This window comes from Gopherus flavomarginatus, chromosome 1 (assembly GCF_025201925.1).
Source record: "Gopherus flavomarginatus isolate rGopFla2 chromosome 1, rGopFla2.mat.asm, whole genome shotgun sequence".
Classification (NCBI taxonomy): Eukaryota; Metazoa; Chordata; order Testudines; family Testudinidae; genus Gopherus; species Gopherus flavomarginatus.
In genome coordinates this window covers 97991957-98006042 of record NC_066617.1, presented here as the reverse complement: position 1 = coordinate 98006042, position 14086 = coordinate 97991957, and the positions used below count along the sequence as shown (strand labels likewise).

The window sequence follows — 14086 nt, the reverse complement described above, 5'->3', positions numbered from 1 at the left end:
TCATGGCATGTGCAAGAAAGTAATCTACAAACAAGTCACATGTGCAACTCTGCATAACAAAATGTTTGGTTTCCAATCAAAACTATTGAGGGAGATATTTTTCTAGCCTTGTGTCTTTCACACTTTCACTAGATTGTCCAGTACTGTTAAATTGAGGTCGCTTCTTCCCTTTCTTCAACATAGCCCCTCTAGTGCTCACAATCTAAGTTTCCCACAGATAGATAGTTCATTGTGATCTATGGTGCAGTAACAAATCTCTTCAGACTTCTTTGCTAAAATTTTGAGAAGTCGTAAGGACAGAATCTCTCATTGGGATGAAGGATACAATGTAGGGTTTGGTGCAGACACTAAAATTAATGGGCTTAATTTGCAGCAAGGAAGATTTAGGTTAGGTATTGGGGAAAAAACTTTGTAACTAAAAGTACAGTTAAGTTCTGGAATAGGCTTCCAGTGGAGAGTGTGGAAATCATTGGCGGTTTTTAAAAACAGGTTGGATGAGGATGGTCTATACTTGTTTCTGCCTCGGTACAGCAGTTGGGAGCTGATGACTCTTTCGAGGTCCCTTCCAGCCCTACATTTCTACGATTCTATGAATAACTCTCTTTGCTAGATTACCGTATATACTTGATCATAAGCTGGTTCGTTTATAAGCCAACCCCCCCAAGATGGATAAGTAAAAATGGAAAATTTGTATAACCTGTTCATAAGCCGACCCTATAATTCAGAGGTCAGCAAACTTTGGCTCCCGGGTCGTCAGGATAAGCCGCTGGTGGGCTGAGATGGTTTGTTTACCTCGAGCGTCCGCAGGCACGGAGGTAAACCGAAGTAAACAAAGTGTCCAGGTGTGACAACTGCTTTCCCTGACGGGCTGGGACAGCAACTGTGGGGGAAATCTTTTTTCGGGGGAGAAACTGGGAGTTAGAGGAGTAACCCCTGTGACCACCCTCCACATGACCCCACCCCTAGCCCAGAACTCCCGCACTCTCCCCATCCGATCCCTTCCCACCTTATCTGGGGAGGGCCAGTGGAGGATGTATCTGACCTGGCTGGAGCTGCTCTGGCAGGCTGGACAGCGCGGCCGCAGCCTGCTCTGCCGGGCCAGACCAGGCGACGTGGCCACAGCGTGTTCCAGCAAGCAGGGTCGGGCGGCACGGCCGCAGCGTGCTCCAGCAGCGTTGCCACAGCCTGCTTTGGTGGGCAGGGCTGAGTGGCACAGCTACAGTCTGCCAGCCCCAGAGCTGCAGCTACTTTGGAGGCTGAGGGGAGAGCAGCATGGTCAGAAGGGAAGAGACTCTGGCCCTACCTCTTCCCTTCTGTCTCTGCTGGCTGTGCTGCCTCTCCTTGCTCCCTCTCCCTCTCTATACCCGTTCATAAGCCGACCCTCTTCTCTGGTACTTCCCTTTTTTACTAAAAAAAAATTCGGTTTATGAACGAGTATATATGGTAAGTTTCTTACAGAGAGACTTACTGTCTCCCAGGTTAAATATAGTAAACATAGCAGCACTACAATATGGCCTTCATGAGTTGTTTTTCTCTTTTGGCTTTCTTTGTGTAAAAATGTCATAATTATTTCCCTGTTTTAAAAAGGAGTGCAGGAAGGGAGTTTAGGGCATGGAGAAATGTGGGGATGGGGAATTTTAGCTGTGTTGTTGAAACAGAGCATACTTTCACATGTGTGTAATATTTTAATGTCATCTCTCATGAATTAGGCTAACGTTGAAATCCCTAAAAAACGAAACAGTAAAACAAAAATCTGATTTGTTATGAAAAGCAATATATTTTTGCTGCTTGTCATGTAGTGAGACTTTGGGCTTATATAATTGTGAGTGAAGTTTATTGAGCCTCGGGGGAGGGATGGCATTTTATATTTTGGGGTATGTTCTGTTTCACATACCCCAAAGAGCATCTTTCCAAAGTGGAACGCTGCCAGCAGCAATTGAGTGGTTTGTGTTTCTTTTTTATTATTATTTACTGTACAAAATCTGGCTAGATTGGTGTAGACAATAAATTGCCTTTTACTTGTAGTATTTCTATTATTCTGTGTTGTGACTGTACTATCCAGAATTAGGGACTGGTTCAGCAATTTCTTTTAAGAAGAGGTAACACAGAGCCTGACACATGATGATCTTGGGGTTTTCCCTTATTGTGTAGAGGAGCTCATGACCAACAAGTTCAAAACATGCCACAATACAAACAATTCCAGAGAACATACCAGTGGAATATTTGGTTCTACTGTAGCTGGAAATCTATACTGCTAAAAGAATTTAAAAGTACAGCAAAAGCAAAAATGGGGGGTGGGAAGGGGTTGACTGGTATGATGGTTCAATTCAGGAGGTCAATTATAGAGAGCCTGTTGTATTCACAGGATTTTGAAATCTGACGGTGCTGGAGGTATTGCAGATTCCCATTTGTGATCGTGATAATATGGTTGAAGTTGAAAAGAAAATGGCAAGGGAGAAAGATGATGGGAAAGACAGCAAAGAGATGGGTTGGTGCTCTTTGCTAAAGTTGTCCCTGTAGGCAGCATGAGATGTCACTGTAACAGTGCTCGCTTATGGGGCTGTCTGTGACATTCTTTAGGTTTCTTTTCATTGTGCTTTGCAGTTGGTTATGGTAGGGATTTCTTCTAATATTAAAAAGCCATATTTTGAGTGATACATATTTGTGCTTTAAAATGCTACAGCGGAAACGTCTCTTACAAATTATCATAAATGAAGTAACTTCTTCCTCTTATTTATGTTTGTTTGGACCAAATATGTCACAGAGGTGATGATAAATAGCCCTTGGTCCTCTTGAAAACTTTCATTACAAAATTTTGAGCAGGGTACTTCAGCTTTTGATTTTTCTGCTGATTTTTAAACTGAGAGAGACTGGTCTTGTAGTAATAAATGAAGGCTGCATTGTAGAGCAGCTGTTTTTTCTTGCTTTTATTAACTTCCTTGTTTTTAATTTGCAGGTCACAGATCAAAAAACCAAAGGTAAGAGATTTAATTTGTTTAAATCTATAGAGCATAGTTTTGTGCAGGCTCAGAACAGTCCTTTGTCCTTGACTAAAATTCTTGGATAAGCGAGTGAGACTCTCATGTCGCATGATGAGGCATTTCTGCGTGAGTAATAAGCAGAAATAACTGCTGTAATGGTCAAGAAGAGAATATGTAGGAACGTTTTCAGTCAGCCTTCAAAATGTTTAAAGAAGAAAAGAAGGCCTTTTTGAATAAAATAGTATCTTAGCTGTGATGATGTCTCATTAATTAAATGTAAAAGCAGCAAAGAGTCCTGTGGCACTTTATAGACTAACAGACGTTTTGGAGCATGAGCTTTCGCGGATGAATACCGACCAAGTGGGTATTCACCCACGAAAGCTCATGCTCCAAAACATCTGTTAGTCTATAAGGTGCCACAGGACTCTTAGCTGCTTTTACAGATCCAGACTAACACGGCTACCCCTCTGATACATGAATTAGACTAATGTTGAAATCTCTAAAAAAGTTCAGCTTTTCAGCAGTGTAGCCACCAACTAACACAGAGTAGATGCATAGAATGGGAGCGAGAGCGAGAGAGAGAGTAGTTCTTAGTGAGGGAACACCAAAATGAGTGCAAAACATTCTACTCTGCTTGAGTTGAATTAAGAGATGTTAAAGCTTCGAGACTTGAATGTCAAATGGAGACAGAAAGATGGTAGATAAGCATCATAACTTGCTCACCTGATTTAAAATATACTTGAACCTAATTTGCATCCCAGCATTGTGAAGGTAGTGGAGGAAACTGTGACTAAAAAGAGGCAGCAAAGGACAAGTAGTAATTTGGCTTAAATTAAAAAAAAAATCCTCATAATTTTTGGACATTAAAACTTGCATAGGATAGTCAGAAAACCCATCACCAGCTGTTTACAAAGATAAAAATGGGATATAACACATTCTGTTGTCTAGAGGAATTCGTTTTCTTGTGATATTCTACCTCTTTCCTAAAAAAAAGTCTCTGTTTATATTTAAAAGGTGAATAACATCAGTAATGTGATGTTTGAGAGAATAGCCCCTTCTAATGCTACTGTTACTTCAGTTCACAGGAGAGACTGGAGTAGTTACAGCTCTAAAATGTGTCCTTGGTTTTGGAGTCTGAGCATGTCTTTGTGAAATGTTTTGACTTCTAGCAACCTGGTTAGGATATAACAAATTCTACCCTTGTTTCCGAACTGTTTAATGTGTGAGTTTACTTGGCTTCCTTTCTAGAAACGTCTACAATAGAGGAGTGTAGATGTACTGTTTCTGGAACCTCCCAAGTAGATGAAGATGGTTTTGTTAAGGCACCAGCTCCCCTAGGGATTCCCTCATTTCCCTCCTCTTATTGCTACACCTCTACTCAGAGAGGCCCTTAATTGCAAGCCCATTTTGACTAGATCTCATTATAGAGATTGTAAACAGCATTCCTGGGCCAGGCAGAGAGAGTTGTTCCAAAATGAAAGAAGACATTTCCTTCCTCTAGCAGCTGTGCATACTTCCTGGCTTAGGCTATATTGTCCCTACCCAAAATGATGTTTTTGTTTGTTTAGCTATCTTACTGTTAAAACAAATGTGGGTTAGCTATCTCGCTGTAAAAGCCTCATGGAGATAAAAGTACCAGGTAGTCTTTACCTTGATATAATGAGATGCGGTCAGTGCTATGGCCTCCACCTTTGATTGACCTCACCTGCCTACAGTGTAGTAAAAATTACACATTCTGGTCTCCACTAGGCTTTTATAGCAAGATAGCTAATGGGGATGAGCTGTCTCCTCACTGTACAAAACAAAACACAACACCCACTCATTTTTATTTTTATTTGTATTTATTTATTTTTATTTTTTTTTTGTAATGACAACATAGCCTTAATGAGCAAGGTAAAAGCTTGGGACCTAAATTCAGATTTTCCATATGGCAGCACACAACAGTGCCCCTAAGTAAACCAAAGATTAAGAAATAGGAAAAAATTACAAAATTTGTAATAATCATTGACTTAAATTTAAAACTTCAATCTGTGATTTCACCCATGATGTCTAAATCACTGGTGACGACAAGCAAATACTCGGCTTCTGCTTAACTTGACTAGTTTCTTGATGAGGTTGAATTTGCACAGTATTCTGAGGGGAATTCAATTTCAATGTGTTCTTATATCCATTTGTTAGGTTTTGTATCTTATAAAGTTATAATTTTCCTTCCTCTTGTGTTCCAGTGCCCGAAGTGACGAAACCAAGTTCAAGCCAGCCAGTGGCCGCCAGCCCAATTGGCAGCTCTCCATCGCCACCAGTCAATGGTGGCAACAATGCCAAAAGGGTGGCAGTGCCGAACGGACAACCGCCAAGCGCCGCCCGCTACATGCCTCGGGAGGTGCCGCCGCGATTCCGTTGCCAGCAGGACCACAAAGTGTTACTGAAACGTGGGCAGCCCCCTCCTCCATCCTGTATGCTACTTGGGGGTGGGGCAGGGCTTCCTCCCTCTTCAGCACCTGGAGCAAACCCAAACAACGCACAACCAGTGATAGGAGCAGTGCTGCAGAGCGATAGTGGGACTGCAACAGGTAAGGAAGGCTTAGCTGAAGAAGGATCAAGTAAAATCGTTCACAGATGTGTTATATGTATTAAAACGTCTAACTTTTAGAAAAGTTATTTTACTTTACCTTTATGCTCCCTAGCGCTGCTGATTTTTAACATTTTTAGAGTATTGATCATTTTAAAAAAAAAAACACCCAAAACATTGTCATCAGAATTACCATACTGGAACAGAGCAATGGTCCATCTAGTCCAATAGTCTGTCCCTGCTTCTGACACCAGCCAGTACCAGATCCTTGATAGATAGGGTATGTCTTCCCTCTTTTCAACACACAATAATGCACCTCTCTAATTGGGTGGTACTGTGTAAGCTAGGATCAAATAGAAATCCCCCCTCCCCCCAAACTTATGAGCTGAAATATAAAGTGTTTATCCTAGGAATTGTAGTCTTTCCATTTTGTACAGGGCTTCTATTTTGTTGTAGTTTGTAATGCATAAAGAAATCCTCCTTCATCCAGGTTTTTGTCTTTAGGTATTGTGATATTACATACTAAAACACATGTAAGAGCACTACAGGGTTTGGGAATACAGTGTGGTGGATCACCAACTTGGAGTAACAGTTGTTCCTTAGCTAGCTGATGGTGCAGCAATCTCCAGTAGGCTTGTTAGGATCTTTGTTGCAATCCACCTCTCTTCCTGCTGCGGGCAGTTTTTTGCCTCTGTCTTTTCTGGCTTAGCTAAGGATAGTTACAACAGCAGTGCTTAAGTTCTAGTCAGCATAAAATTAAAGACCAAATATATCAGTTCTGTAGACATTAGCTGAAGTGAATCGTAGCAGGCGTGGTCCATTTCTAGTCTCGGTGAAGTAGTAAGTTAGAACTCCTGGTCGTCCCTGACTGTCTGGTGACCATTCTTCTTGATTGTTCCTCCCAAGGTGGGACCTAGTTTCTTAAAATTGTGTGTTAGGAAGCTTTTTAGTTTTCTGTAAAATAAATTTGATTTGCAGGGTTTAAGTAATTTGTAGGAACCGGTTTTCCTAATGGTGATATCTTTGTTTGTTTTTCCTGTTGTGATATTAGATTCCAGAATAAAAGGATGGTTTTTAGGATTTGCTCTTCTTTTGGGACAAGAGGACTATGACAGATTTCTGTACCCAGTATATTAAATGCTGAAGTGAGGGATATATGCCCCTACTGTTTTTGACTTCATTTTTTTTTGTCTCGGGACCAAGTGTCTTGACTACAGTTGATGATGGAAGAAGCTCTTTTATAAGCTTCCAGGCCATATGAAGAGTCAAGCTGACTTAAGTAGTTCCTTTTTTAAGGTTATGTTCTTGGGGAAAAAGCAGACTCCATTTGAGAGATTTCCCTTCTTGTGTGAGTCCAAGAAGCAAATAACAGCTTCAGCTGAAGCAACAAGGGCACTTTCCTTAATATTGGGAAGTCAAGGGAAGAAGAAAAGACAGCATCATCTATCATTCATAGTGTACCACTCTTTTAAATCCATCCAGATCTGTTAACCAGGATTGTGGGAGCAATATAGCCTGAAGTCTCCATAGTTCAAGAAATGGGTCAGAAGTTATTTGGTATCCTAGATCCAACCTAACGTGGCAGAGTGACGGTCATGTCTTTCAAAGAAGGGGCCCTTATGGAGTCTCTGAAGATGAGGAGGATAATACAATTTTCTGCCCCACCATTGTCTTCGCAGGCAGACTAGTTATACCAGGTCCCTGTTCAAGAGTTTGATTCTTTTTTTCCAATACCCAATCTCCTTATTTTTGATGGTGTATGTAAAAAGAAAAAATAGGGCCAAGAAAATATCGTAAGCTTAAAGGTGCCAGGAAGCTGGATAATCTCAATCAGAAGTGACTTTACAGATCAGACTGGCAAACTACAAAACTTTTTGGGCTAGTATGACTTTATAATGTGGACTATGCTTGTTCCATTGTTGTAACATCTTCCTGAGAATCTGAAGAAGGAGATGAAAGATGTAGTCATAGAGGAGACTTATAGTAGTAGCAAAGCATTCTCTAGAAGCTGCCTGTGATGCTTCAGGCATAGATTCCTGGCTGTACAGCTATTACTATGAGAAGAACTGACTATTTGAAGTACTGTGGGATGTCTTTGGATTTTGTACAGTCAGTGTAATCTCAGCCTCAAAACCCAGTATTTGTTTTCCTGAAGCTACTTGGGGCTGATGGTTTCATCTATCTTCATAAGTCCATTTGCAATTTTAATACTGTTAATTATCCCTCAGGATGTCCGTCTCTTTTTGTATGGTGGACTAATTCGCACAGTATTTGCAAAAGGTATCCCTTTCAAATCACCAGAGGTCTTACTGAGGAATATTTCCAAGGCAGGGGGAGACCCAAACCTGAGCCAATTGATAATCTGAAACTTTTAGAGACCAAGTGACACACACGTGCACTGATTGCTGAGAGTAATTCAGCCTTCATTTAAAATTTCTCCCCTATATTCAAAGGAAGGTAATGTGGTGATGGTGAAGGTGAACACTTATGTTATGCTCAGCAGATTGCCAAGGAAGGTTTTGGTGAAATCTTCAGTGCTGAGGAGTGGTCCATCTTTGGAAATGGATGCATCCAACTCATCACGTGTGTAGCAATCCATCTTCTGGGCAAGGATAATACATTTGTGGATGAAATAAGCAGAAAAAGCAAGCTTCAACAAGAATGGACGTTAGAAGATTTCATTGTCAAGTCCTCTTCTGCCGATAGATCTGTTTCCAACACTCAAAATCTTCATTTTTCCACCAGAGGAGGGCAATGGTCTTTTGTTGACAGATACCTTCTTATTTAACAACATTATCCTGCAAGCAAACGTTATTTGTACAGTACCAGTGATCCCCAGGATAAGTAAGAAAATCACACAGGACAAAGCTTCAATATTTTGCTGATAACCCTGACCTGGGCCAGAGATTTTTATCACATGGAGTTCCTAGATGTAGAAGTGAGGCCATCTTTTTGTCTCTTGTTGGTGATAAGTGAAGATTCAGAAAAGAAACGTTAAATACTTCACCAGTGTCTCTGCAGCTAGTAAGGTGGATCATACATCTGTTATCCTAGATCAAGTCTTCTTACAGAACTTGCTGGAGGTATTACTGAAAAGTCAGAAACCTTCAACAGCAAATCCCGTGCTGCTGCACGACAGAGACTATAAATGGCATCATGAAGAAATACACCTGTAGCAATACCTGTTAGACATTTTAGCCCTCAGTGTCTCAAGAAATCAGGACTGTGTATTTTGTTTACAAAAAATAACCACCCTTATTAACACCAAGTCATCTGCTCTGAGAACCCTAGTGTAGATTATTGTCTAGCTCTGGCAGCTGTTTTTAGTTCCACAATCTAATCTAATCAGTTGACTAGATTTGCACTGAGCAAATTCAGTAAATGCAGTGCAGAAAACAGCTGCTGGAGTCAGTAAGCAGTCCATATACTGAGTCTCCAATGTAGTCACAGCAGGTAGCTAAAACAATGGCAGCAACAGTGGAAGTTTTTGATAGATAAAGTTAGTAGTATAGGCAGAGCTTTAGAGTATGCATCTCAGCCTTTCATGTTCCAGTACAAGATACTTTTGAAGGGTTGTTTTAATGCTGTCCCACCTTTTTGGGAATACAGTGTAGTACTACCCAAGCTGATGGTTTCTTGATTTAAGCCTCTGGGAGAGTATTCTGTTGTCACTCCTTGAAGTCTGTATCTTAAGGCAACATCATCAGCCAGGAGAGTTTTTGAGCTCCAAGCATTAATTACTGATGTTCTTTATGCGCTCTTATGTAAGGATAAAAGTGGTACAGCTTTACATTTCATTTCAAATTAATCTATAAAATAGTAATTGATTTTCATCTCAGTCAGATGAGAAACTTGCTTATCCTCTCCACATAATATTTGTTATCAGGGAAAGTCAGCTTAAAAGCGAGCCTTCAGCTATAGTCTTAGTAGGACAAAACCCTTCTGTAAATTCCCCAAGACTATTTGTAGGGATTGGCGTGTATGGGGAGAGTCAGTTTCCTTTCAACATTTGTCAGAATGCAGCAAAACACATTCTGTGGATTAGCAGGCACTCCAGTCCTGGATGATGTTAGAACACATTCAGGTAGATGCAAGGGAAATTATTCATGTTGTAGAGCTGTTCCTGGGAGCAGAAACCATACCTTTGCATGCAGCATTATTCTGTTGAGTTGGTCTCAAGGTCTGAGAGTCAAAGAGCAGCTCTTCTTCACTGAGGTTCTGGAGGTTGGCTGAGAGAGACACCATCAGTTCAGCTAGTGAACTAAAAAAGCATGGAACTTGTACTAACAGTTCTGTTTGTTTTTAATAAAAACATTAGTAACTGAATGTTCCCATTTTGTCACTTTTGATATACAGTTAAAACAAAGATCCTGTGTGTGTGTGTGTGTATTAGTATTAGAAGTATATTTTTAAATGGGTGTGACTTAATTTCACATGACACTAGCCAGTGCTGATGGTGTGGCAGCAGTGTATGTACAGACCTGTTGTTCAAGATACTGACACAAATATTGTTGGGAACTTCTTTCCCCACCATATTAGCTCTACTGGAGAAGTAAGATTACCAGATACCACGGTGGTACTGGGGCTCACTACAGAAGAAATGAACATAGGGAGATGGAGAATGCACTCATCCTGGGAACATTTTTAGCAGGGCATCTTGAAGGCTCTGCAGTTAGAATTGGACAGAAAAATGGCAAGCGCCTCAAAACAGAGAGAACATGTCCCCAATTTAATGCCCATGCTTGTTCTCCTTAAAGATTAGTCTGATAATATCAATAAGGCAGTGCAAGGAGGATGGTGGAGGAGTGCTGCCAGACCACTGTGGTACTATCAGTAACACATCTGTGTACATGTGATAATCATGAAGGCAGAATTGACTGTCTAATATTATAGTAGATTGGATTTATAGCTGATGTAAACCCGTGCAAATTCCCTGGATGTCTCTGGGCTATATTCAGTGCATGTGTGTGTGTCAATGTAGTATAACCTTGCACTGGTTTGGCATTCAATATCTTTGCAAAATTAGTGTAATATGCACACTTATGGGAAGAAAGGAGTATGTAGCAAGAATATCAACTTAAACTGTTTGGTAAAGTGAGGGAATGGAGGGAGGACTTGTTAAATATTATATCCTTCTGTTAGGTGCTTTTTCTGAAACACTTTCCTTTCTTCCCTTCTGTGTGTAAGTTATACTTGGTTGGCAAAGCCACTGAATGCCAAGCCAGTATAAGTTGCATTATGTTACAACTTGCACTTATATTTTCAATATTATTTTGTCAGTGCTGAATTTTGACCAGTTCACCATAATTTTATAGCTAGCCTTAAAAAAAATAAAAATAAAATAAAATAAAAATAAAAAATCTGAATTTGCATCAGCAGTTGCCTTTGTATTGTTTAAAAAATTACTGCTTGAAGTTGAATAACAGGGCTGTTAGCAAAAGGAACCAGTCCTTAGTGAGGTTTTAATTGCCTACAAAATTGAATTGAATGTGAGGATTTTTTTTTTCTGGAATATTGAATGTTTTAATAAGAGTAGCTCATATGCCATTTTCCAGTGTAATATTCTGCTATAATTGGCTGAGTTCATAAGTCTTTGAAAAACAAAGTTTATAAATTAAAACAATAATTGATGTTGTTTGGAAATGCAATCTTTAAACAACTTATAAATAGTAACCAATAGTCATGACCTTCATCTTTTTAGATTCAACAATTGGAGGTGCTGCTGCTTCAAATTATGCAAATTCCACTTGGGGTTCTGGAGCCGCCTCCAACAACGGCACCAACGCCAACCCAACTCACGTCTGGGACAAGGTGATTGTAGACGGGTCTGACATGGAAGAGTGGCCTTGTATTGCCAGCAAAGACGCTGAGTCTTCTTCCGAAAATACCACCGATAACAACAGTGCCTCGAACCCTGGCTCAGAGAAGAGCACTCTGCCAGGAAGCACCACTAGTAACAAAGGAAAAGGAAGCCAGTGTCAGTCTGGAAGTGCTGGGAAGGAATGTAATCTTGGGGCCTGGAAATCTGACCCCAAAGCTAAATCTGTTCAATCTTCCAACCCTGCTGCGGAGAGTAACAATGGACTAGGAAATTGGAGGAACTTGAGTGGGCAGGACAGAATAGGCCCTGGTTCTGGCTTCAGCAACTTTAACCCAAAAAGCAACCCATCTGCCTGGCCAGCACTGGTTCAAGAGGGCAATTCTAGGAAAGGGATTTTGGAGTCTGATAATGGTAACGCCAATGCACAGATTAGTACAGTAGGTCAGACCTCTAGGGAACAGCAGTCAAAGATGGAAAACGCGGGTGTTAACTTTGTTGTCTCTGGCAGAGAACAGGCTCAAATACATAACACTGATGGACCAAAAAATGGAAACACTAACTCCTTGAACTTAAGTTCGCCAAACCCTATGGAGAATAAGGGAATGCCCTTTGAAATGGGCTTGGGGAACCCCTCCAGAAGCACTGACGCCCCTTCACAAAGCACTGGAGAAAGAAAGACTGGGAGTGTTGGATCTTGGGGTACATCTAGGGGGCCTTCTGGAACTGACACAGCCGCTGGACAAAGCAATTCTGGAAACCATGGGAACAATGGAAAGGATAGAGAGGACTCCTGGAAAGGAGTTTCTGTTCAAAAACCTAATGGGTCAAGAAATGATTCTTGGGATAACAACAACAGGTCTGTGGGTGGTGGGTCTTGGAACTTTGGCCCTCAGCACTCAAATGAAAACAAATGGGGTGAAGGGAACAAATTGACATCTGGGGTCTCTCAGGGAGAATGGAAACAGCCGTCTGGGTCTGATGAACTGAAGATTGGAGAATGGAGTGGTCCAAACCAACCAAATTCTAGCACTGGAGCATGGGACAATCAAAAGGGCCACCCCCTTCCTGAAAACCAAGGCAATTCCCAGGCTCCCTGTTGGGGAAGATCTTCCAGCTCTACAGGAAGTGAGGTTGGAGGTCAAAGCACTGGAAGCAACCACAAAGCAGGAAGTAGTGACAGTCACAATTCTGGACGCCGATCATACAGGCCTACGCATCCTGATTGCCAGGCAGTCTTGCAGACTTTGCTGAGCAGGACTGATTTGGACCCCCGTGTGCTTTCAAACACTGGCTGGGGCCAAACTCAAATTAAGCAAGATACAGTTTGGGATATTGAAGAGATGCCAAGGCCCGAGGGGAAATCTGATAAAGGAACTGAGGGGTGGGAGAGCTCTGCCACACAGACAAAGAACTCAGGGGGCTGGGGAGATGCACCCAGCCAAAGCAATCAAAACAAGTCTGGATGGGGTGAGCTCTCAACCCCCACAGAGTGGAAGGACCCCAAAAACACAGGAGGGTGGAATGACTATAAGAACAACAATTCTTCTAGCTGGGGAGGAGTAAGACCAGAAGAAAAGCCTTCCTCTTGGAATGACAATTCCAACAAGGATCAAGGGTGGGGTGGACGGCAACCTAATCAAGGATGGTCTTCAGGAAAGAACGGTTGGGGAGAGGAAGTTGACCAAACAAAAAACAGTAATTGGGAAGGTGCAGGAAACAAACCAGTGTCGGGTTGGGGTGAAGGTGGGCAAAATGAGATTGGGACTTGGGGTAATGGTGCAAATGCAAATGCCGCTTCAAAGGGCGGATGGGATGATTGTAAAAGAACGCCAGCATGGAATGAGAATGGTCGACAGACCAATTCCTGGAATAAGCAGCACCAGCAGCAGCAGGAGACTTCTGGCTCCTGGGGTCCACCACCTCCAGGTAATGGGCGACCTCCAAATCCAAACTGGAGCAGTGGGCCACAGCCAGCTGCCCCCAAGGACGAGGAACCCAGTGGCTGGGAAGAACCTTCTCCACAATCAGTCAGTCGGAAAATGGATATTGATGATGGCACTTCAGCATGGGGAGACCCTAGCAGTTATAACTACAAGAATGTGAACCTGTGGGACAAGAACTCGCAAGGGGGACAGGCTCCACGAGAACAAAGCCTGCCTACTCCAATGACTAGCAAATCAACAGCATCAGGTACCATTCTCTTCAGTAGAGTATATGAAACTAAATGTCTAAACCAAGGGTTCTCAAAGTGAGGATTGTGGCCCCTCAGGGGGCTCATGAGATTATTACGTGGGGGGGTTGAGAGCTGTCAGACTCCATCCCCAAACCCCTTTTCATGTCTAGCATTTATAATAGTGTTAAATGTAAAAACATGTTTTTTAATTTAGAGGGGTGGGGGCACAGAGGCTTGCTGTGTCAAAAGGGGTCACCAATACAAAAAGTTTGAAAACCATTGGTCTAAACAAATGTTGAATGTGCAACTTCGAAATCTATAGCTGCTTTTACCCCATTAGCAAAATTTAACTCTCATTTGAGTATTTGGCTTGTGCCTATGTTGATAACTTATCAACAGTTTTGTTCAGTTCTGTTCAGAAAAGTGACTGTAAAAATGGAACCACTGAGTGTCACCATTATTGTCCTGTAATGACTTCCATCAGAACATTGCTCAGTTTTACAAGTAAACAGATGTTTTCTTTAGCTGCCTAGCCTGCAAAC

The 14086-nt window shown here is 41.7% G+C and overlaps 1 protein-coding gene across 10 annotated transcripts in view; it reads left to right on the top strand.

Annotated features, from left to right (window-relative positions):
* TNRC6B (trinucleotide repeat containing adaptor 6B) overlaps window positions 1-14086 on the top strand; it is a 217752-nt gene that overhangs the window by 138052 nt on the left and 65614 nt on the right. For all 10 annotated transcript variants that reach the window (XM_050916818.1, XM_050916884.1, XM_050916874.1 and 7 more), the window contains 3 exons: window positions 2957-2978; window positions 5207-5551; window positions 11252-13561. In XM_050916818.1, the coding sequence (XP_050772775.1) occupies window positions 2957-2978; window positions 5207-5551; window positions 11252-13561 (2677 nt within the window). The remainder of the gene's footprint in view (window positions 1-2956; window positions 2979-5206; window positions 5552-11251; window positions 13562-14086) is intronic.